The sequence below is a fragment of the Dermochelys coriacea genome, chromosome 3 (genome assembly GCF_009764565.3).
Source record: "Dermochelys coriacea isolate rDerCor1 chromosome 3, rDerCor1.pri.v4, whole genome shotgun sequence".
Taxonomy (NCBI): domain Eukaryota; kingdom Metazoa; phylum Chordata; order Testudines; family Dermochelyidae; genus Dermochelys; species Dermochelys coriacea.
This window is the reverse complement of record NC_050070.1, coordinates 48,392,288-48,417,716: the sequence shown is the minus strand read 5'-3', so window position 1 is coordinate 48,417,716 and position 25,429 is coordinate 48,392,288. Positions and strand designations below refer to the sequence as shown.

General features: G+C 43.0%; 1 protein-coding gene across 1 annotated transcript; it reads right to left on the bottom strand.

The window, feature by feature from the left end:
• Positions 1 to 507: 507 nt before the first annotated feature.
• BAG2 (BAG cochaperone 2) lies at positions 508 to 21,591 on the bottom strand. The gene is made up of 3 exons (XM_038396440.2): positions 21,180 to 21,591; positions 3,778 to 3,887; positions 508 to 1,366 (listed from the first exon to the last, which is right to left on the bottom strand). Exons 1-3 carry the CDS (start codon positions 21,314 to 21,316, stop codon positions 966 to 968), a joined length of 648 nt encoding a protein of 215 aa, XP_038252368.1. The 5' UTR covers positions 21,317 to 21,591; the 3' UTR covers positions 508 to 965.
• Between the last annotated feature and the right edge of the window lie 3,838 nt (positions 21,592 to 25,429).

Genomic DNA, 25,429 nt, shown 5'->3' with positions numbered 1-25,429 from the left:
GTGTTTTGGGAAAACGGGCTAACCTCCACTTTGGCATGCGCAGGAGCAATTTACATTGACTTTAATGAGAGCAGCATCTGCTTACATCAGAACTGAATATAATCCATTTTAAAATGTTTGTGGATTCAGCTGTTTCACTTTGTTATGCTTCATAGAGGATTAATAGGAAAAAAGTATCTTTGATTTGCAGGACATGAAAGCATTTCTGCATAACTCCTCTTGTAAGTTACTCTGAAATCATTAGCCCACAGCAGCCCCAAACTGAGCATTAGTTAATAAAAAGGCTAGAAGGCAGGAGCATCCAGTGGACAGAGCATGGAACTGTTAGTCAAAAGACCTGGGTTCTATTCCCAGCCTGCTGTGTGACCTTGTGCAAGTTATTTTACCACAATGTCTGTAAAATGGGGACAATTCTTATCCTTTTCTGGAAAGCATTTTAAGGTATAGTGCCAAGTACTAATTATCACTAACAAAAGTTACTCATTACTGAAAATAGAGCGTGGCATATCAATTTTTTCTTCTTGTTTATTGCGTGACTTGTCTTTTTCTCATAAGTCTGTTTCATACAAAGTATTCACCAAAGGAAAAAAAAAATTTCTAGGTAAAATCTTAGTACATGACACAACAGCTTAAGTTTTCAAAAATTTAAGAGAAAGAAATTAGATTCTGATTAGCTTTAAGAGTGCAGCAGAAGTACATTAATTACAATTTGCAGCAGCAGTACCAATAAAATTTAAGTCTGGAGGAGCAAACCTGATAGCAGTCTTAGATCACATCTTCATTGTGAAAGAAAATATCTATGTTCTTTCTGATACCTAAGGCAGTGCTATCCGTATTTATTTAATATTTGCACCCAGCACTCTAAAGTATTATTAGTTTAGTGCTAAAAAGTAACATTTCTCTTTGCATTCCGTGCAATCTTTATGGAGACTTAACTTTGATCTGCTCAAATAGCTAGCACTACTTTAATCCTGTTCGTTGTTGCAAAGCTGTTGGACAGTTGATTTTGGATGTTCTAACAACATGATTGACTTTTCAGAGTTTTCTGTATTTCTAAGCAGAGTCTCTAGTCTCCTTTTGATTTTCTTTTGATCTTCAATAGCGCATCCAATTACAACAGACTGAAATTTCTGATCAATGGGTCCAGATGGTACCTCAGACGTGCATGCACCATAAAGTGACATTAAACGGCTTTTGGAATCTTCCAGATCGTCAAGGAGTTTATTGACTACTTCATCAATCATCCTTGTGGCGTGCAAAAGGGATTCCTGCTGCTGTGGGTTTCGTATTGTTTCTACAGAAACCTCAACAGTGAGGGTTCGGCCCATCAGACGACTCGCAGTCAGGCAAAGTTCTTCTCTTTCACCTACATTTAAAAATAAAATGTTCTGATTTACAAACCAGCCCTTTTAGGATGAAAAATTTCACACATACAATCAAATTACCCTAGTGTATGTAGCAGATACACATCTCTGCTGTTGGTTTGCAATAAAAATATTTTTAAAGCAGATCAGAAAGTTAAATTGAAGATTCTATTTTGAACAGTGACTATAAAAACAAAGGAGTCCTAAATTTGTCTCTCAACTTTAGACCAAATGTGCTCCGTTTACAGGTACAATCTAACTGCCGGCCTTTCTATCGCAGCCTGGTCCTTGAAAGTCAACCTTGGTTCCTCCATCTCGTGCATTATCTCCAATAAGAATGGTTCTGAATGCTAAATTGGACCCTCATTGACACCTGGCCAACCTCATTCTTTCAGCTGGCTTGCCCTGCTTCTTAATATTAGCTGTGTTGGTTCTGCAATGCAAACAGCAGTAAAAAAAAGCAGTAAAAGGTTATGTGTTGCTGCAATGAGGCAGTATACTGCTTTTGTTCACTGAATAAGAGTGTGCCACTTTCGCAGTCACTTTTCCGAGCTGAATTACACTTCAGTGCTTCTTTTTCTTCGTGATAGGAAAACATGAACTAAGCCACTAGTCACAGCATCTACATAAGCTTCTAGCAGAGCTGCAAAAAAAAAAAAAAAAAAAAAAAAGTATTTTGCTACATCAAATAGAACTGGATAAAGAGCACTTTACTGGAATTATTGCATTAGTTCTTGCATGCTACGCAGTAGCGCAACTAAGTGTGGAGAGAAGGGGTAGATTGGTTTCTTAATTTATTAATGTTTGTTAATAAAATGAAATTCCAGGAAGGGGATATGATTTGACCTTACACTGGCTGAGTGAACTGTATTTTTAGAGCACTACTCATAGGAATAACATAATAGATCCTTGTGGAACCCTACATGAGAGATTTATCAGGGCAGATAAATAACTGAGGCTTGGTCTACACAAGGAACTTATGTCGGCATAACTATGTTGCTCAGGGGTGTGGAAAAGCACTATGTGTCTACACTGTGTAGACAGCACTATGTCGACAGGAGGGCTTCTCCCATCGACATAGCTGCTACATCTCGGGGAGGTGGTGTATCCACGTAGACAGGAGAAGCTCTCCCGTCTAGCATCTTCACTAAGTGCTACAGCTGCACCAATGCAGTGCTGTAAGTGTAGACAAGCCCTGACTCAGCATCACCCTCTGCAATCCTTCAATAAAAAGAATGGTACCACTAATGAGCCAGCCAATTGGCCCCAGTTAGTATCTGTTAGTTAGATAATATCACCTCATCAGCTGCTGTTTAGATTTTTCAGAAGTCTTTAGACTCCTGACTTTTCCTTATGCTTCAGTGGAAGCAGATGACATATTTTCTTTAAATGGTATACAGCATATTTTAAGTTTGAGAAGGTATTTCCTGTACTTATAATGGGGAATACTGCTAGCACCAAAAATATCTTACTTTATGTTTTTTACTAGTAGGTACATGCACCCATTGTATGAGTGGGTATCTAGTACAGTTTCCAGGCCAAATTCTGTTTAAAAAACAAATAAAATTAAAGTAATCAGGAAACGAAAGGACGATGTCCAGATGATATCAGCCTTGCTGTGTCACAATCTTCTTGATACTATTACATAAAAGAAGACGGTTAAAAACAGGATGACAATCAGCAAGATCACCCCTGGCAAGAGACTTGTTTCTTTAGCTGTCTGCTTAACAACTGCTTGTTTGACAGAAGCTGGTACCCTTTCTGCTATTGGGGCACAGTTCAGATTGTAACCAATGATTAACAGAATACTTCCCTGCTTGACTTTTAATAAACATAGCAGACAAGGTTCCATTCATCCAATGAATGGTCACCTGAATGTTAAGGTAGGTCACCTGAATATTAAGGTATCCTGTGAGGATTACATACAGGAAGAGACTGCTAAGAAACCTCTGTAATAGGAGAAAGGATAAATATGACTGCCTAATAGGCCAATTCTTCCCTTTAGAGACAGCTGAAACTCAATTGTGTCCATCAGTTTCTATATGTCTAAATAAAGTCCTCCCCCACCAGGAGCACAGGTAAACTGACCCTGACTTTGAAAAGGTGGTGATGGGCTGGGCATGACAAAAGGGTAATTTTCACATATGCAATAATGCTTACAGTAGTCCTCTACACTGAACTAGGATATGAATTTGAATAGTCAGGTGTAAAAGGCTACTAAGGTAACCGGATCCATCTAACTAACACTACATTAGCTCAAACCGACTTACATTTATTCTGTTGCCTCACCACTTTCAAATAGTTCAATTGAGCTGCATGTAAAACAGATATACTAACTGTAATTTAGCATTGTTTCCATGGATTTCTCCAAAAGAAGTTTCAAATGAGAATCTAGGAAAAGGCAGGCTCTCACCTTCACTGATGTGCCTCATATCTTGGCTGTTCTGTATACCATGAATCATTTCTAGCAGAATTTCTTTTTCTTGTTCCATAGCAGATGCTGCATCACGCAAGGCTTCAACCCTGAGTAAAGTTGAACCAAGCAGAAGAAAAAAAAAAATCTATAAATAATAAAGTAATTTCAGCCACATAACATGCTCTCAGTGTTTCCTTGTTTTTTTTCAGTCAGCATTGTGAGTTAGTTTTAGCAACACTGCAGTGTTGTCGGACAAGTCACATGACTGCCAATTCAGGGCAATATCGGGTACACCTATACCATGATAAAAGACCCACAGCACACCCACTGCTAACCTCAGTCAGCTGACTCGGGCTTAGGCTGTGGGGCTGTAAAATTGCAATGTAGATACACAAGCTTGTGCTGGAGCTGAAGATCTGAGGTCTGCGATGCGGGAGAGTCTCAGAGCCTGGGTTCCAGCCTGAGCCCAAATGTCTACACTGCAATTTTTAGCCTGCAGCCTGAGCCCAAGTCAGCTGACCTGGGCTCTGCAAGTTGGAGCCACAGGTATTTTATCACAGTGTAGGTGTGATAAAAGGACCATCAAGTCCTTCTACGTAAATATGTGCTAAGAGAAAAACTAGGATAGCTAACCCTCCAGGAATTAAATATTAATATTTAATTAAAAATTATGTCATGTGATAAAATCTCCAGGAATTCATCCAATCAAAGTTGCAACCCTAAGAAAAGCTAGAGAGCTCTCTTCAATTTCCCGTGCAGAAATCCCAGGGTACTACGGGGATAAGGAGTTAGCAGCTGCATGGAACATAAGGATTCCTGGGGCATCTTGGTTCCTCCACAGTTCTCAAGGCATCAGTGTAGCGTCACTGTCAATCACAGCATGGCTCTCTCATGAATAATGTAGTCCTTGGAGCTACAGCAATACACCAACCAATCTCTCATCCCTCTAAAGAAGGAGAAAGAAACTATAGAGCCAAAGTTAATGCTGTTCAGGTTGGTATTAACTTCAGATGGAATTTCCTTCTGGATAACACACCTTTTAATAGGGGAGCATGCTGCACTGAATGTTTGCACCCCAACTCTACACACTGCCTCCACAATCACTGTTTCCTTAGCAGTAGGTGATGCAGAAGGCAAGCAGTTGTAAGAAATGCATAGAGGCCTGTATTTGTCCAGTAGCAGCTTAGGCACCAGCTCACATTCCTAAACTCCAAATAATGCAGCAAACAAGGTTCCTCCTAAAAAAAAAAAAGGAGTACATGCGGCACCTTAGAGACTAACAAATTTATTTGAGCATAAGCTTTCGTGAGCTACAGCTCACTTCATTGGATGCATGTAGTGGAAAATACAGTGGGGAGATTTTATATACACAGAGAACATGAAACAATGGGTATTACCATACAGACTGTAACAAGAGTGATCAGGTAAGGTGAGCAATTACTAGCAGGAGAGCGGGGGGGGGGGGGGGAGGAAACTTTTGTAGTGATAATCAAGGTGGGCCATTTCCAACAGTTGACAAGAATGTGTGAGGAACAGTAGGGGGAGGGGAATAAACATGGGGAAATAGTTTTACTTTGTGTAATGACACATCCACTCCCAGTCTTTATTCAAGCCTAAGTTAATTGTATCCAGTTTGCAAATTAATTCCAATTCAGCAGTCTCTCGTTGGAGTCTGTTTTTGAAGTTTTTTTGTTGAAGAATTGCCACTTTTAGGTCTGTAATTGAGTGACCAAAGAGACTGAAGTGTTCTCCAACTGGTTTTTGAATGTTATAATTCTTGACGTCTGATTTGTGTCCATTTATTCTTTTACGTAGAGACTGTCCAGTTTGGTCAATGTATATGGCAGAGAGGCATTGCTGGCACATGATGGCATATATCGAATTGGTAGATATGCAGGTGAACGAGCCTCTGATAGTGTGGCTGATGTGATTAGGCCCTATGATGGTGTCCCCTGAGTAGATATGTGGACACAGTTGGAAACGGGCTTTGTTGCAAGGATAGGTTCCTGGGTTAGTGTTTTTGTTGTCTGGTTGCTGGTATTTGCTTCAGGTTGGGGGAATGTCTGTAAGCAAGGACTGGCCTGTCTCCCAAGATCTGTGAGAGTGATGGGTCGTCCTTCAGGATAGCTTGTAGATCCTTGATGATGCGTTGGAGAGGTTTTAGTTGGGGGCTGAAGGTGATGGCTAGTGGCGTTCTGTTATTTTCTTTGTTGGGCCTGTCCTGTAGTAGGTAACTTCTGGGTACTCTTCTGGCTCTGTCAATCTGTTTCTTCACTTCAGCAGGTGGGTACTGTAGTTGTAAGAATGCTTGATAGAGATCTTGTAGGTGTTTGTCTCTGTCTGAGGGGTTGGAGCAAATGCGGTTGTATTGTAGAGCTTGGCTGTAGACAATGGATCGTGTGGTGTGGTCTGAATGAAAGCTGGAGGCATGTAGGTAAGCATAGCAGTCAGTAGGTTTCCAGTATAGGGTGGTGTTTATGTGATCATCGCTTATTAGCACTTTAGTGTCCAGGAAGTGGATCTCTTGTGTGGACTGGTCCAGGCTGAGGTTGATGGTGGGATGGAAATTGTTGAAATCATGGTGGAATTCCTCAAGGGCTTCTTTTCCATGGGTACAGATGATGAAGATGTCATCAAAGTAGCGCAAGTAGAGTAGGGGCACTAGGGGACGAGAGCTGAGGAAGCGTTGTTCTAACCCGACCCTCTTTCTCTGGTCCCATTCATCATACTACACACAAAATGTGTAACATCCTTCTATTTGGGGGACAAGCATGTCACATAAGCTTTGCTCTTTGTGCTCTATGTTTAGTCATATTTGGCCATTATTTGTGCTCCTTTATTCTCCCTTCCCCCTTTTGCTGTATATGAGAGAGCTTGATCTGGCCTTCAGATTTGGAAATACTATACTGGAAACCTGGGTTTCAATCCTTCAGTTAATTTCCCAATCCTTCACCATGCCCTGAAGATTAGGGGTTTGGAATTGATTAAAGTAATTGGTGGAAGAAAATGCACAGTAGAGAATCATTAGCACTGGAGATAAGTGCCAGAAGATAAACTTTTCCCCACTCAGTCTCCATTTTCTGCACTTGCCTGAGTAATATTAATGTCATGTACAGCAGTGGTGGGCAACTTGCAGCCCGTGGGCCACACGTAGTCCATCAGGGTAATTCGCTGGCAGGCCGCCAAACAGTGTGTTTACATTTGCACAGCCACCCACAGCTCCCAGTGGCCATAGTTCTCCGTTCCTGGCCAGTGGGAGCTGTGGGAAGCAGCGGACAGCATGTCCCTGTGGCCCAGGCCGCTTCCTGTAGCTCCCATTGGCCAGGAATAGCAAACTGCGGCCATAGGGAGCTGCGGGTGGCCATGTAAATATAAACAAACTGTCTGGCAGCCTGCCAGTGGATTACCCTGACGGGCTGTATGCGCCCTGCAGGCTGCCCACCACTGGTGCAGTGGGTTTGTTGAGATTTAACTGGCTGCTAGGATTGTGCAAGAATGATACAAACTCTGCTTTCCCAGTTCCCCCACCTGTCGTATGATGACCATCACATGAATCTGTTGACAGTTCTAGACTCTTCCAACAGAAAAGGCAGAAATTTTAGACAATTCCCAGATAGAGGTCTATTTCAATGTGTCTATGAAACTCTTTGTAAACACCACGATAATCCCGCTATCCTGCAATGTTTATTAAACATAGTGAAAAAATGTGATCTATTCTCTCTGACATTCACTTGGATATTAGCTACAACCAGAGTGCCAATACCATTAATATTTTTACCTAAAAAAATTCCTATCTCCTGGAAAATAAATACAAAGTAATTTATGATAGAATACAACAAATGGGCAGGATTGCTTGGGCCACATAGCTCTGCCTAAATTACCACACAAGTATAATAGGGACAGGTTCTTTTACTTTCCCCCTTATGTAACTGCTTTCTATTTCTAATTCTTCCATCTCAACTAAAGGTGGCAAAGGTAGAGAGATAGATTTTGCTTCGTGGCACTGAGTAATCATTTAGGTTCCAATAATATCTTGACCAAATTTCCTTTACATAGTCCATTTTGCACAAACATGTGGCTGCAATTTTTCTGTCTTCTTTTCCTCAAAGTCTAAGTTTTTATTTGTTTTGTTTTATTTTATTGGGTGTGGGAATTAAAATGGCCTCCCAAGTATATCCCAATACTACTCTTGAGCCTAACTTCATTTCAACCCACCCTTCCAACTAAAGGCAGACAATGCCTGGGGAAAGGATGATGGAAGGATTACTTAATAGCAACATGATACATGCCTTTCCGAGAGAGATCAAATACACTATTTCTACAGATCTCCCAGTCTAGGAACTTCAGCTACGAAAATAAATCTCTGATGTTCCCTGGCCTTACATCTCTGAGGTTGCAGAGCATTGTAGTAAAAGTACACCACTAAATTGTCCTAACTGCTATTCATTTGTGGCATTCCAGTCCTACTGCTGTTTTTATAAATCAACCTTCAGTTGTAATTTTACTGACAAAATTTTCTCATCTATCCCAGTGTTCATTAACTATAGTACCAAGCAAGGTCAGAACACAGCTCACTCTCTCTTTCTGAGAGAATCCACCAAGCAGTCAAAATACTTCGTACTCTAGAGCATTACAGGTTGTAGCCACAAGATGGTGATCACTATTCACTATTTATATGTATCTGCAGTAAAAAAAGTTACACTGGTTTAACTCAAGTGATTTAAAATGGAGTTAAATCAGTGCAACCTCCTAATGCAGATACATTTAAATTGGTTTAAGCTTTGCTCAGAAAGGGTTTGATCTGCATTTAATCAATTTTAAATTTAAGTTTAATTAAAACAATACAACTTTTCTAACACGCAAGACATCTAAGTATATTTGTCTTGATAAACCTGTCATAGTACTAGAAGATGATATACAAATCACTCTTTTTAAATCTTTATAAGTTAAAGCTAGGTTGTGTGTGTGTGTTTGGGGGAGGGAGGCAGGATTATGATACTGTTCATCAGAAGAAGCTTACTCAAAAAAAGCAATTTTTCAACATTATTCCCAGAACCCTTGTGCAGATGATTAATTCGATCTGGATGTGAGTATATAGGTGCTGGAACTAGGGGTGCTGCTGTACCCCCCGGCTTGAAGTGGGTTTCATCACACACAGGGTTTACAGTTTTGCTCAATGGCACTCAGCACCTCCCCTATACAAATTGTTCCAGTGCTCCAGTTATATACACTGGGAGAACTGTAAGCTCTTCAGGGCAGAGATTGTCTATTTGTATCCAATGCAGTGTGGAAACTGGTGATGGTATTAAACAAACACTATTTTCTTAAGTTTCCTGTACAGCGAATTCAAAGATGAAGGCATTTATGGTCCTCTCTGAGATAAGCATGCATCTACATCACTGCCCCAAAGATTTCAGCCAGAAAATGAGTTGAGAGCAAAAGATGGGTGGAAAAAAGATAGCTTAGATAAAGGAATAAGCAAAAGTTCATTTAGATTTTTTTTTTCACTATTAAGAGGAGACAATAAAATAATCCTGCTATTATGAAAATGCAGAAATATTTAGATACAAATCTAATCATTGTAAGTGAAAGCATATGTTTAAGACGTACTTAAACTTATTTTATTTATGTTTATTGTAACTGGTGAAGGGAAAATAATTTAATATAAATTCTTGACAAAGGCGTGGATTTTGGGGGGGATGAGGAAAATATAAAGTGACTCATTTTCATCATAATAATAAAGATAGTAACAAAGCAGTGAATTGATTTTGTATCTGAGTTGGTTCCATTTTTATGGCACTTTTACAAGGCCGTTTTAATGATTATATTAAATAACTCAACTATGCCTCTTTTAAAAAGACATTGGTTAAAGTATTTTTCAGAATTTTTTTTAAAAAGTAGCCCTTCACTGTTGTTCCCCTTGGAAACTTGAAACTAAAATTAAGAAATTTGGAGAGTTTTTAACAGATTTTTATAGTAATTCAATTGCATGCGTACATTGATTCAACACACTCAATAAGGGCCTGATCCAATTCCATCAAAGCCAATGGGATCCTTTTCAGTTATGTCAGTGGTTTTTGGATCAGGTCCTACCATCTGACATTGAAAAACAGTGAACTGCATTACAGAGATGCATCTTGAATCAGTATAATTCTAAAGAGGATTTCTAAAATACCACTTCCTTAAAATACTGAGTGACTGCTATGTGATTAGAAGCTGACATCTTAGTTTAGCAAGATTTTGTAGAGTATCAGGATAATTATAAACATTTCATATTATGCAGTTGATAAAAATGCTCTTTAAAAAGTAATTCCTTGATAAGTGTTAATATCTTATGTCAAATCTGATAACTAGATGTTGAGAATTATTTTATTTGCAATAATTGCTGTTTGGTGGCTATTCTAGACATTTGTGTCTACTACAGTATCTTGCATCACCACAAAGTGGCATTTGTCAGCGAGATTTTTTTTGGTATTATCTGCAAAGTGCAAGGAATGCATGGCCCTGCAGAATAATTCATGGCTTTCTCACCCGAGAGGTCTCTTGGGGTCAGGACTGAGACATGTTGTGATATTCAACATGGTACACTGCTGTTGCTTTTCATGCATTTATTCTTTGGATAAACAGAAGACTTCAGTCTCCAGGGCTATTAATCTGGAATGGCACAGCTAAGTATAGGCCTGTCAGCCTTACATCGATTCTGGACAAGATAATGAAACTGCTGCTATCGGAAACATTTAATAAAGAATATATATGGGACACGATTAATAAAGAATTAAAGGAGGGTAATGTAATTAATGCAAATCAACATGGGTTTATTGAAAATGGATCCTGTAAAACTAACTATATCTTTTTTTTTTTTATGAGATTACAAGTTTGGTTGCTACAGGTAATAGCGTTTACATAATATACTTAGACTAGATATTCATAGAATATCAGGGTTGGAAGGGACCTCAGGAGGTCATCTAGTCCAACCCCCTGCTCAAAGCAGGACCAATCCCCAATTTTTGCCCTGGATCCCTAAATGGCCCCCTCAAGGATTGAACTCACAACCCTGTGTTTAGCAGGCCAATGCTCAAGCCACTGAGATATCCCTCCCCCCAGACTTCTGTAAAGCACTTGATTTGGTTCCACACCACATTTTGATTAAAAAGAACAATATAAAATTAATACGAGACACAAGGTGGATGAGATAATATCTTCTATTGGACCAACTTCTGTTGATGAAAGAGACAAGCTTTTGAGCTACACAGAACTTTTCTGACCTGAAGAATATATTACCTCATCCACCTTGTCTCTCAAATATCCTGGGACCAAAACTGCTACAATGACACTGCAAACATAAAATTAACATAGCACATATTAAATGGATTCAAAACTGTCTGATTGATAGATCTCAAAAAGTAGCTGTAAATGGGGAATCATCATAGAGCGTTTCCAGTGGGTCCTGCAGGAATTGGTTCTTGGCCCTATGCTATTTAACAGTTTTATAAACAAAATCATCACTGATAAAGTTAGCAGATGACACTAAAATTGAGGAAGTGGCAAATAATGAAGAGAACATGTCTCTGATTCAGAGCAATCTGGACTGCATAATAAAACAGGCGCAAGCAAACAATATGCATTTTAATACTGCGAAATATAAATAGCTATATCTAGGAACTAAGAAAATAGGCCATACTTATAAGGTGGGAGATGCTATACTGGAAAGCAGTGACTGAAAAAAAAATTGAGGGTAGTGGTGAATAATCAGCTGAAATGGGCTCTCAGTGTGATGCTGTACCCAAAGCAGCTAAAGCAATCCTTGGATGCATAAACAGGAGAATCTCGAGTAGGAGTAGAGAGGTTATTTTACCTCTATATTTGGCACTGGTGGAATACTGTGTCCAGTTCTGGAACTCACAATTCAAGAATGATGTTGGTAGATTGGAGAGGGCTCAGAGAAGAGCCACAAGAATGACTGAATGATTAGAAAACATGCCTTATAGTGATTGAATTATTTGAGTCTACCTATTTAGCTTAGCAAAGAGAAGGTTAAGGGGTGACTTGACTACACTCTACAAATACCTACAATTTGTAACAAATATTTAATAGTGGGCTCTTCAATCTAGCAAAGAAAGTTATAACATTATCCAGTGGCTGGAAGTTGAAGCTAGGAAAATTCAGACTGGAAATAAGGTGTAAATTTTTCACAGTGAGGGTAAACAACCACTGGAACAGTTTACAAAGGGCTGTGGTGGAGTCTCCATTACTGAATATTTTAAAATCCAGATTATATGTTTTTCTAAAAGATATAATCTAGCAATTATTTTGGGGAAGTTCTCTGGCCAGTGTTATGAAGGAGTTCAGACTCTATGATCACAGTGGTCCCTTCTGGCCTTGAAATGTATGAATCTATGAGCTCTAAAATATGCAACTTCTCATCCTCACCTTCAAGGCCCTGCACAACTATGATCTTCACTTGGCTCCATGTACTTTTTATGATGAATTTCCCATCCTGCATTAATGAAAGGATGGGACATCAAAACCTGTGAAAATTCATTCGAACACAAGGCACAGCTAATTTCTTCAATGCAGTGGAAATAGCAGCATCTTAATCTTATGTAACAAGTGCACCGACTTTCATATTCAACTTCGAGAAGGGTGTGAATATGTCTGGGAAAGAGGTTCAAAAAGGGAGACAGAAGGATGGAGAAAATGATTGCCCGCAAGTGGGAGGGACATCAATCTGACATGTAACCAGGCCAATACGAAAGAAATCTTTCTAGTATACTTAGGTGCGTACATCTGAAATATCACACATTCAAAAAAATACTTTATATCTACTAATCTAATACTTTTATTTATTTATTTGGCAGAAGAGCAGATTCTTCCTGTAGTGCAATATAATCACTGTCAGGGATCATGGGATACTACCTTATCTTTTCCCACAATTCCACTGATGCTCCATGAATTGGTCCCAAAAAGAAGTATGGTAGTGAAAATTAATTTTTTTTTTTTAACATGGACAAGGTATTAGGTTTCTTTTCTCTCATATCTTCATAATCTTACAATTCTAATTTTCCTTTCCTTTGTAGTATTTAATGTAAATCAACCATAAAAAGAATTATTGGGTTAATAAAAAATTCCCTTGACATAAATTAAGTACTGTAACAACACATTAATGCTGATTTGTAAACACACCCAGAAGAGCTCAACTAAGCAAATACATTTTTAATCAAATTGAATATTTGGTACAGTACTAAGAGTGAAAATATTAAGCTTTAACATGTTTGAAAGGGTTCTGATTAGACTTTTGCCACTCAACCAAACCCAATGGCACCCGACTGCAAGTGTTGGGTTTGGGTCTGGTCAAGTGTAATCTGACTGGCATACATTCCGAGTAGTCGCTTATCACTGACTGTGCCAACTATGCTATTCATAGGCAGTGAAAGCTAACTTTGAATGTGTGTGCTAAGTTGCACATGGGGGAAGGAGGGGCAGTGGGAGGCCCCGGTTGGAAACAGAGAGGAGCAGAGGGACTTAAGGGGTAGCTGGGGCGTGGGGGAAGCTGGGAGATGTAAAGGACAGTGGGAGAGCTCAGGAAGGCCTAGGAGCAGAAATGACACCTGCCTAGAAGAGCCATTCCAGTCCCTATCTCCTACCTACTTGTGCCCAGTTCCTCTGGGGAACAACTCTGTCTGGGTGGCCCTGCTTTCCTGCCCAGTCCTGGCTGTAGCCTCCCCAGCTCCCTCTGTGCTGACCACCACTGAGTGCCCATTGTCCAGGCCTGTCACCAGCACCTGACATCTCAGAGGACTCTCTGCAGCTGGGGAAAGAAAAGGCCCAGGACCAGCTCCCCACTACAGGCACTGGCATCAGGGCCCCGCTTACCTCAGTTCCTACTCCCCAGTCTGATCTTGGGCATGGCTCCAGGCCCTCTTGCCTCTGCCCCCATGGATGTGAAACAGTTCAACCCCCGCAATATTTTAATTGCAGGGAGCTATCCCCGTCACTCCCCCCACCCCCAAGTTCTGTTGCCCCAATGCAATTTTAAGCCAGTGAGTCCTTCCTTCTTCATTATTTTCTCAGGCCGGGTATGAAAACAACTTGACAGTCTTGGGATCAGATCGGATTGGCTGTGGTCTAATTGGGTTTAGTTCAGGATTTAACATTAGACCTGAGCAGACCTTTACTATTCATTGGTTCCTGATCCTCCAGTGAAGGACATCTCAGTCAAAATAAAAAGGCTGCATAGAGTTCTCAAGACTTCTTTTCTGATCATCAGCTCATTAGAGATATAATAAAGTCTTCTACTACGGAGCAGGAATCTAACCAGACTGTAAATCTATAAAAATACAAACTTGAACCCACTCTTTATATATATATATATATAAATTATTAAACAAAGTATTACACAGCTCACGAAAGCTTATGCTCAAATACATTTGTTAGTCTCTAAGGTGCCACAAGTACTCCTTTTCTTTTTGCGAATACAGACTAACACGGCTGCTACTCTGAAACAGAAATGCCATTATACAAACCATAATAACATAAAGGTCAATAGTATACAAAATATTTTTATGCAGAATGAATATATATATATATATATATATATATATATATACATATACACACACACACACATATACACACACTATCATATTATTCCACTTCGTTGTATATTCCATGATCATTTTTGTATAGCATCACTTATTCAAATATCAGTTTTTCACAACACTATAGAATGTAAATTAAAATATAAGTAAACTATGTAGATTGCAATAGTTCTTGTAGATTTAGTGGCTTGGGGATTCAAGAGCCAAGTATTGGGAAGAATGAGAGAGGACAAGGAAAAGGGAAAGCTCACAAAACAATAATACTAGTTAGTTTTTGAGAGGTCTGAGTCGAAACACCTCACTTCACTGTCACCTGCTGTCAAGTCTTTCATTTTGTATTTACTTGTTTGAGGAGCCATGGATTTTATTCTGAATTTTACCCATCGTTTCCCCATATTCTGCTAGTATTTTCAGAAAGGTAACTTGGGCCCCCAATCCTACAAATACTTATGCACTTGTTAAAAATGTATGCATGTGAACAGTCCCACATGTGTAATGTCAAACAGATACATACGTGTTTGCAGGATTGGGGTTTTGATGTTGATTAATAATTTCAGGACAAATTCTTGTAGCTACAACAGTGACATAGTGTTTTTCTTTCTGTTTTTTTGCACTCTGACTTCCAATTTATTCATTGTTTAGAATATCAATTAAGAACACTACCTAAAAAAACAGTTCTCCTTATTTCTGCTTTTTACTTGGCCTACTAGTGATTGAAAGCAAGTGCAGTGTCTTCCTCTAGTACAAGGATGGGCAAACTTTTTGGCCCGAGGGCCACATCTGGGTATGGAATTGCATGCCGGGCCATGAATGCTCATGAAATTGGGGTGAGGGCTCCGGCTGGGGGTGCGGGCTCTGGGGTGGGGCCAGAAATGAGGAGTTCAGGGTTTGGGAAGGGGCTCTGGTCTGGGGCAGGGAGTTGGGGGGCAGGGGTGAGGGTTCTGGCTGGGGTACGGGCTCTGGAATGGGGCTGGGGATGAGGGTTGGGGGTGCAGGAGAGTTCCCCGGGCTGGGACTGAGGGGTTCGGAGGGCGGGAAGGGGATCAGGGCTGGGTCAGGGGTTAGGGCACGGGAGGGGGTCAGGAGTGCAGGATCTGGGCGGTGCTTACCTCAAGCAGCTCCAGGAAGCAGCAGCATGTCCCCCCTCAGGTTCCTATGCGGAGGTATGGCCGGAGGGGGGACATGCCGCTGCTTCTGGGAGCCATGGCACATGCGGATGCAGACCCCGGGCCGTAGTTTGTGCATCCCTGCTCTAGTACATGTCACTTATCTGACCACAACATTCCCCCATGGAACAGATAGGCCAGTCTGCACTTTTGTTTCCAGGTGAGTAATTTGATACTTGCTTTTTTACTGGAGCTGCAACACTTATCTGTATTTTAAAGCATTTTGATTTATTCAAATTGCTCTATATAAAGGTTATGCAGCAAAGTAAACTTTTAAATTGGTTAGTAATTGTTGGTAGGTTTTGTGTGTTTCACTGCAGCCTCTTTTGAAACAATGATAAACACAATGCAGCAACACAAAGTGAAGCTTTTTCAATTTAATATGATGAACTATTTAGCATCTCTGTGTTTCTGTTCTCAGGTAACCTACTTAATAAACACCTACTTAAGAAAAAAAAGTTCCCCTGTAGTTTCAGAAGGACAGAGACACACTTTAAGGAAAGCAATAGAGTACTGTAGGGAATGTGATTAAATACTTAGCTTGCACATATTTTTAGAGAGCTCTTAATTCACTTACTTATGGACACGAGAATACCATGACCTATATATAGATGCCGATGAGTTTTATTGGAGGAAAAGGGAAGTCATGGCAATGGAAAACCTCCAGGCCTGTAGAAATAACAAATATCCAATTTTCTGGTTGGAACAATTTCTTGACAACCAAGCCAGCACATCTAAGGCCTTGTCTACACTACCCGCCGGATCAGCGGGTAGTGATCGATCCATCGGGGATCGATTTATCACGTCTAGTGTAGACGTGATAAATCAATCCCCGGTCCCTCTGCCATCGACTCCGGAACTCCACCACAGCGAGAGGCGGAAGCGGAGTTGATCGGGGAGCAGCAGCCATCGATCCCGTGCTGCAAGGACGCGAAGTAAGTAATTCTAAGTCGATCTAAGATACGTTAACTTCAGCTATGCTAATCTCATATCTTACAAGTTGCGTATTTTAGATTGATCCCCTCTCACTAGTGTAGACCAGGCCTAAACAACTTCTACCAATGGAGCCCAATTCCAACATATCCTCTCCCCTTTATCTCAGATTTATTAGCTTTTGCTTTTGAAGCCTCCCCTCAGAACTGGGGTTGGAATAAATGTGGGAAAACTAGTTATGGGTTAAGAATTATATGATTAAGCTAATAATTTTATAGTTCTGTGTCCCCAATGCCATCACTTCAGTGAGAATGGTAGGTTTGTACTGTGTTCAACTGCATTTCGCCATTTATATTACCAAGAATAATCCAACAAATAGTTTTATTTCGCTCAGTGCAATATGATGTATATTAAATTACACTCCCCAGCCACATTCAAAGAAAGATGTTGGTGTTGCTGCCTAGAAGCAGCACTTCATTCTTTAAAGCAGTGACTTTTTTTTTTTTAATCCACTGACTACTCTTGTATGCAGAAACCCTGCTATTCTCAGAGATTGGTGGGACGGGGGATAATCCCTAGCTGTAACAAAAGATGAAGTAGTCAACAGTTTCATTTGTGGAACAGATTTTGTTGAACGCAGCAGGGAAGATGAGGAAACTGATATCACAGCAGGGTACTGTTTTTGGGGATGCGGAGGCCAAGGAAAGAAATCAGTTGAAAATCATATTTCTGTCTGACAATTTTCACTCCTGTAATTACAAGTAACACCTAAAATTACTACAACTAAAACAAATTGTGAAGTAATGCACACTGGAGGCAAAAACACGAACTATGCCTACACCTTGTGCAGTTCTCTTTTAACTGGATCAACTCAGGAAAGGGACTTGGTAATCATTGTGGACAGCTAAACGAAAACCTCTGCTCAATGTGCAGCTGTAGTCAAAAAAGCTAACAAGCTCTTATATGCATAAAAAATGGGATGAAGAACAATAGGAAAAATATATTATAATATCATATAAATCAATGGTATACCCTCATTTAGAATGCTGTCTGCTGTTCTGATCACCCCACCTCAAAAAACGATACAGCAGAATTAGAAGGGATTCAGGGATGTGGAAAAACTCATTTGAAGAGAGAATGAAAAGATTGTTCAATGGAGCTGCCACTGGCCAAACTGCTCAGGACTGGGAGCTGCCTCCTGATCTGCTGCAGAGAGGCAGGCAAGGGCTGGTTTTCCCCTCCTCCCACCCATGTACCCAGTCTCCACTGAGCTGGGGTGGGGGGGACAGGGAGACTGTCTGTGCTGGTGCCTCTGGCTCAGGAGCAGGAGCTGAACTGAACAAGCCTTCAGGCTCCTGAGTGTTTGACTTAAAGCGACAGTGCACTCACACACACACACTTGTATTATTATTATTGTTGTTGATGACGGTGTTACTTCTTGGTACTTCCTGTCGAAATGCACAATGCACATATATTCTCTAATATTATTCTTTCACAGTTCATTAAGATTTGCAGTACAGTTATTTTAGTTTTTTGACTAGTCTGTGCATTTCATAATTTTCTCTCTTATGCCTAAATTTAATTATTTGAATAGTGAGTTCTAAAACACCTAATCTGTCTTGGCTGCAGTAATTATCTTTATTACTTTTATTACCATATTGTGCTTTGTCATTCTTTATTTAAAGCGGTGCAATCAAATAACAGTATCCTTCTAGAATGTTTCAGAGTAGCAGCCGTGTTAGTCTGTATTCGCAAAAAGAAAAGGAGTACTAGTAAGGTGCCACAAGTACTCCTTTTCTTCTAGAATGTAAATCCAGCCCCGGAGCACCCACAGAGTCAGCGCCTATGAACATATATGCCAAAATAAAGAGGAAAAAATGTAATTACATATGTTAAAGTAAATATATTTTTAGTGGAATGAACAATGGACTAAAATAGAGTAAATAATGGCAGCAACACAAAGTGTGTCTGTTAGAGAAAGTATGCAGATTTTAAGCAGATGTTACTTATTTTTATTTCTCTCCACTAAAGATAGTGTACAAAGGATCAAACTTATGTTTTGATATCTTTGTTAAGGCTCCAAAACTGATACTTTAGGGATTGGGAATATCTTGCTGTATTATCTCCTGATTGTACATATGAACTTAAAATATGGCTTTAATTAGTTTTTGTATATCTTTTTCTTTACATAGGAATTAGATACAGTGCTCCTGACAGCTAATTTCTAAATTATCTGAAAAGAAAAAAAAAACAAAAAACAAAACAACCCCATAATCCTAGAGTTTTCGTGTGCCAAACTAGCCCCGGCAATCAGTTAAATTTGCCCTCTCCTATTAAAACCTGAAATGGCACCCTGGCTCCACTGGATTATTGTATCTTCTGTGAAACAACATGATTCTCTAAGGAAAATGGAGCTCCCCTTATAAAGCAAAGGGCTCCCCTGCTGCCTAACCCTCCAAAATTCAAATATGCTGTGTTCAATAAGAAGTGTGACCACATGTTTCAGAGTAGCAGCTGTGTTAGTCTGTATCTGTAAAAAGAAAAGGAGTACTTGTGGCACCTTAGAGACTAATAAATTTATTAGAGGATAAGTTTTTGTGGGCTACAGCCTACTTCATCGGATGCATAGAATGGAACATATAGTAAGAAGTTAGATGTATATATATATATATATACACACATACAGATAAGTTGGAAGTTACCTTACAAACTGTGAGAGGCTAATTAGTTAAGATGAGCTATTATCAGCTGGAGAATACAACTTTTGTAGTGATAATCAAGATGGCCCATTTCGACAGTTGACAAGAAGGTGTGAGGATACTTAATTTAGGGAAATAGATTCAATATGTATAATGACCCAGCCACTCCCAGTCTCTATTCAAACCCAAGTTAATGGTATCTAGTTTGCATATTAATTCAAGCTCAGCAGTTTCTCCTTGGAGTCTGTTTTTGAAGCTTTTCTGTTGCAAAATTGCCACCCTTAAATCTTTAATGAGTGGCTAGAGAAGTTGAAGTGTTCTCCTACCGGTTTTTGAATGTTATGATTCCTGATGTCAGATTTGTGTCCATTTATTCTTTTGTGTAGTGACTGTCCAGTTTGGCCAATGTACATGGCAGAGGGGCATTGCTGGCACATGATGGCATATATCACACTGGTAGATGTGCAGGTGAACGAGCCCCTGATGGCATGGCTAATGGGATTAGATCCTATGATGGTGTCACCTGAATAAGTGTGTGTGGCCACAGGTTCTCTATAATGACAACTTTCAGAGTAGCAGCCGTGTTAGGCTGTATTCGCAAAAAGAAAAAGGAGTACTTGTGGCACCTTAGAGACTAACACATTTATTTGAGCATAAGCTTTCGTGAGCTACAGCTCACTTCATCGGATGCAACTGAGCATCCGATGAAGTGAGCTGTAGCTCACGAAAGCTTATGCTCAAATAAATGTGTTAGTCTCTAAGGTGCCACAAGTACTCCTTTTCTTTATAATGACAACTGCGTCTTTCTACCCCCATGAGCCTGGAAACTATATTTAGGTCTCTCCCCAATCGCCCCTCTCCCCCACACTGCAGTTGAAGCAGCTGTGCTCTTCACTCACAGCCTGTTTAAATTCCAGCAGGAGCAAACTTCTTTTTCAGTCAAGTCCGGTGGCAGGAATAGATGCACAGATACGAGAGAAGAAATCAGCAACCGCATCAAACCACTAAAGCTTCCCCAATACACACACTCCACCGCCACTGGCTAAGCACATGTCTAGCGGGGCTCCGCTCTAATTGCAGAAACACACTTCAACCGTCCTTACTGCCCAAAAAAACGCCCTGCGCACTAGCAGGACACCTTCCCTGCCCCGCCCCCATACCCTGCCGCACTAGCAGGATGCCCCCCCCATACCCTGCCGCACTAGAAGGACACCTTCTCCCCTCTCCCCCAAAAAAATACCCTGCCGCACTAGCAAGACGCCCCCCCCAAAAAAAATATGCTGCCGCACTAACAGGACTCCCCCCCCAAATATCCTGCCGCACTAGAAGGACACTCCCCCCCCAAAAAAATACCCTGCTGCACTAGCAGGACGCCCCCCCCCCAAAAAAAATATGCTGCCGCACTAACAGGACCCCCCCCCAAAATACCCTGCCGCACTATCAGGACTCCCCCCCCAAAAAAAATATGCTGCCGCACTAACAGGACCCCCCTCCCCAAATATCCTGCCGCACTATCAGGACTCCCCCCCCAAATACCCTGCCGCCCTAGAAGGACACTCCCCCCCAAAAAAATACCCTGCCGCACTAGCAGGACGCCCCCCCCAAAAAAATATGCTGCCGCACTAACAGGACCCCCCCCAAATACCCTGCCGCACTAGCAGGACCCCCCCCAAATACCCTGCCGCACTAGCAGGACCCCCCCCAAATACCCTGCCGCACTAACAGGACCCCCCCCCAAATACCCTGCCGCACTAGCAGGAGCCCCCCCCAAATACCCTGCCGCACTAACAGGACCCCCCCAATACCCTGCCGCACTAGCAGGAGCCCCCCCCAAATACCCTGCCGCACTAACAGGACCCCCCCCAAATACCCTGCCGCTCTAACAGGAGCCCCCCCCAAATACCCTGCCGCACTAACAGGACCCCCCCCAATACCCTGCCGCACTAGCAGGAGCCCCCAGCCCCTCCGCACTGCCAGAGCCCCGGCCGCGCGCCGGGCCCCACCTGAGCTCCAGCTCGTCCAGGTTCTGCAGCAGGCGGCCGGAGCAGACGGCCATGGAGGTGGAGCGGAAGAAGCGCCCGCGGAGCTGCCCCGCCGTCGGTCCCTCGCTGGCCTTAGAGCTGATTCTGGCCTGGGCCATGGCGCTCCCGGGCCTGAGGAGCCGGAGCCGGAGCCGGAGCCGGGGCGGCGGCTCCGCCTCCTGCTCCCCCCAGAGCGGACCCCGCGCAGCGCCGAAGGAGGCGACCCGCCGCCGCCCGCCCACTGGGGCAACCCCTCACACGGATGGGGCGGAGACTCGCCTCCTACCACGGGGCGATGGGGCCGAGACTCGCCCCGCACCTCGCAGTGATGGGAGCCGGGAGCCGGTCGCCTCCTGGGGGTTGCCTGCCTGCTCCCTGCCAGGGCTGGGAGAGACGGACTCAGAGTCGCCCCTCCATCGCAGCCACGCCGCGTGGGGCCGGGCGGGGGCGGGGCCCACAGCGCCCCTCCGCAGCCATGGGGCAGGACTCCGTCTGCTGGGGAAAATGACAGACTCTCCACCCGGCCTCCTGTAGAAGCCCAGGGCGGGTACCCTGCTAGGGGGAGTCTCCAGCTGCCCCCCTGGGTGACCGAGGATAATCCCACGGCCTGCCCTTGGGACCAGGCAGAGACTCACTCCAGGGGATGAGCTGTAACCCAGCAATGCACTTCGCGCTGGCAGGTTCACCCTGCAGCTCCTTTTGCTGCAGAGAGTTGGGGGCAGACCAGTGCTTAATTGACAAAGAAAGAGGTGCTGGGGCTCAAGCAATTTTTTTCACATTTGTAATCCTTCTGTCAGTCAGAAGTGGCAGCAAGAAGGGCTGGGTTCAGTATCGAGGGGTTCCTTTCCGACAATACAACACAAAAGTGACTCGATCCCACACCTAGTGACCTGAGAATTACACACCACCCCCTGGGCGCCGCTAAGAGGCAATACATCCCCTCTCACAAGCACAGAGTCTGAGTGTAGAAAAAAAAAAACTATAAAAGGAGGGAAATAACTTAGCATTAATTTGGGAAAACGCCACAAACAGGGTTCGTAAACAGAAACCATGAACAAAAGCCTCACCCCCAAGGAAGTTGAACAGTATTCTTTTCTCTCAGGTTCTTAAGTCCAGGAATCAAAAGTCCCTTTAACATACCTGTCCCTTTTCTGCACCCCACTTAGAGTTATTGTCCTTGGTCAGTGCAGACCCAAACTTAAGAGGTGCATCTGCAGAGTTCACCTCCCACCCTGGATGGAGAGGTGTACCAAGGTACCTTATTCACTCTGCTACCCTGGCACTCACTCGCTGCTTCTCTTTGCCAGCTGCCAGATTGATACTCCATGCCTCTTTGCCAGACACCCTGCTGGTCAAAGGCCGATTGCCACACCTCTCTGTGGGGCTCTGCTCCAGTCCTCTCTGCCAGCCGATTGCCAACCCACCAGAATGTCTTCAGGTCCCACCACTTAATACAGCTCTCAGTGATTTCAGTTGTTAGTGGGGGAACCTCACCGCTGGTGCAGTGCACACTACTCAGTCTCTTGTATTAGAGACACTGTCCCAAAGCAGGTCTAATGCTTAGACTTAGATATCAGAGATTTCAGCTCTGCAGTGTGTATTAAAACTCTCAATTGAATCTAACTTAGCTCTTTTATTATGCAGTGGAGAGAGGAAAAATCAAATGATGTCTAAAACCTGATGTAGGCACCTCTCCCTCTGGTTTTTGGAGCCCATGTCCCCTGCCTAGCAAGTACCATTTAGTTGAGGGTGAGTCTCTCAATCAGGGTATGACAAGTACAATTCTGTTGCTCTTGATTCACATAACAAAGATAACAGCTCTTTTTTACTCCTGTCCCAATAACAAGGAGACGGGATCCAACACCAGCCGAAAGTGATAATTTTGGCAAGCAACCCCATCATGCTAATGAGCACCTAGGTGTGCCCATGAAAATGAGATCAGCTCCTGAAGTCCTCTTCCACAACTCATTACTAGATGTCAGGGGAGACCTCATTCAGACTCTGTATCAAGCCCATCGGTGCTGAGGCTCTGAACTGCCAAGCCTAGAGATGCTGGGGCTTAGCCCTGGTAAGCCCTGGCACAAATTAAGCATTGGGGCAAACTGATCCCTCTGCTGGTGTGTATGGGGTGGGGGAGCATAATGAGCCAGACTCATGGCACTGGTGCACAGGGAGAAGACTGTCCCATATTCCCTAGTCCTGGAGGATCCCTCCAACCATATGCACCAACTCCATGGGTGCTCCAGGGTTGGAGAACCCATGGGGAAAAAATGGTGGGTGCTCTGCACCTACCGGCAGCCAAGCGCCCCACCCCTCTGCCGCCCCATCTCACCTCACCTCCACTTCCTTCCCTGAGTGCATCGCATCCCCACTTCTGCTCCCAGCGCTTGCCACCACAAAACAGCTGTTTCATGGCGTAACAAGTTCTGGGAGGCAGAGGGGAGAAGTGGGGACGCGGCCCATTCAGGGGAGGAGATGGGCAAGAGGCGGGGCTGGGGCGGGGACTTTGGGGAAGGGGTTGGAATGGGAGTGGGGCAGGGGCAGGGGTAGAGTTGGGGTGGGGCTGAGGGAAGGGGGGTCGAGCACCCACTGGCATCTGCAGAAGTTGGCGCCTATGCCTCCAACCCCCAAAAGGGACAATACATTTTACCCCCTGTGAAAGCAGCAGTTTCCACTTTGAGTTCTGTCTGCAGCAGAAACATAGAGCTCACTGTCCTCTGCAGTCACTGCTCCAGGAAGGGGTGGGAAGCAAAGTGTCTGGTGATTATTACTAAGGTGAGGGAAGCATATCTTTGTTTGCTCAGATGAAGTTCTTTCTGCCATTGCAGGTACCTCTTTCTCCAGCTAGTGTTAGGCCTAACTCTGACACACCTTAATGTGGCTCTTGCTGCTTACCCTACAAAAATGTTCTCTGCACTAAGCACTTCAGGTCCTCTTAGCTCCCTCCCGAGGCCCAGAGGTGGCCAGGCCAAGTTGATACAGCACATTGCCAAAGGAGGAGGCTGCTGCCTCCCCTGCAGCCCCAGCCAGCCCCTTCTCAGTGACCCATTGGTGACTCCCCTGAGAAATGAGCCAGAGTCACCCCACCACCTCTGTCCCCAAAGGAGATGGGACAGAGACTCACCTCACTGCCCCAGAAACAATCTTCCCCGTAGCTTCAGTGCAGAAACTTCTCAACTCTGCTCTTGCTATCTCTACTCACCTCCATGCCTGAAGCAGCAAGAACCAGATACCAAAGGACCAAATCCTGGTCCCACTGAAGTCAGTGGGATCTTGCTCATGGACTCCTGGTGGACCAGAATTTGATGTAGAGAAGTATTAGGCTTTCAGTGACATCCTTAAAACCTTTGCTGCTTGTGTTGGGCTGAGTCAGGACTAGGGAGGGGAGCTATCTTCAGAATAACATACTGGCCTTCCCAGACCAATTTTAAATTATTTTACCAAGGACCTGAATGTGTTATGGAGATAAAAAAAAGCCCTGCCAAAAGGAGAAACGAGAACAGGCATCTGAAGGAGGAGAGGAGAAATAATGGAGCAGGGGTGGGGGGAAGACTTTAAAAACCTCAAATTCTGATGCAAGAGAGGAAGCTTGGAGGGAGAAGAAGAAAGAAAGAAAAGCACCAGAGTGTTTGGTGCCAACCAAGAAACAACCTCAAACTGTACTCCAGAAATAGACTTTATACTGGCTTGAAGCACTTTTACTGACATAAGTCTTTCTGATTCTAATTCTTAAGGGTCATGTCACCCTGTTGGTTAGCCACAAAGGAGAAGCCTTATAATTACTAAATATTTCAATCCAAGGGCCTGGGAAAGTCACCATCCTTAAAGAAGCTATTATGTAGTAGCATGCATAGTTTGGTAGATTGGGAGCCAGGGATCCTGAGTCCTACTCCCAGCTACACCACTGGTAAACTCTGAAACTTTGATTTAACTTCTGTGAGTTTCCCCATCTATCTGTAAAGTGTGGGGACTCCAAAATGCTTATCTACTTCACAGAGACAGTGTGGATTAATATTTGTAAGTCATAAGAAGATAAGAATGGCCATCCTGGGTCAGACCAAAGGTCCACCTAGCCCAGTATCCTGTCTGCCGACAGTAGCCAATGTCAGGTGCCCCAGAGGGAATGAACAGAACAGGTAATCATCAAATGATCCCTCACATTGTCCATTCCCAGCTTCTGGCAAACAGAGGCTAGAGCCACCATCCCCACCCATCCTGGCTAATAGCCATTG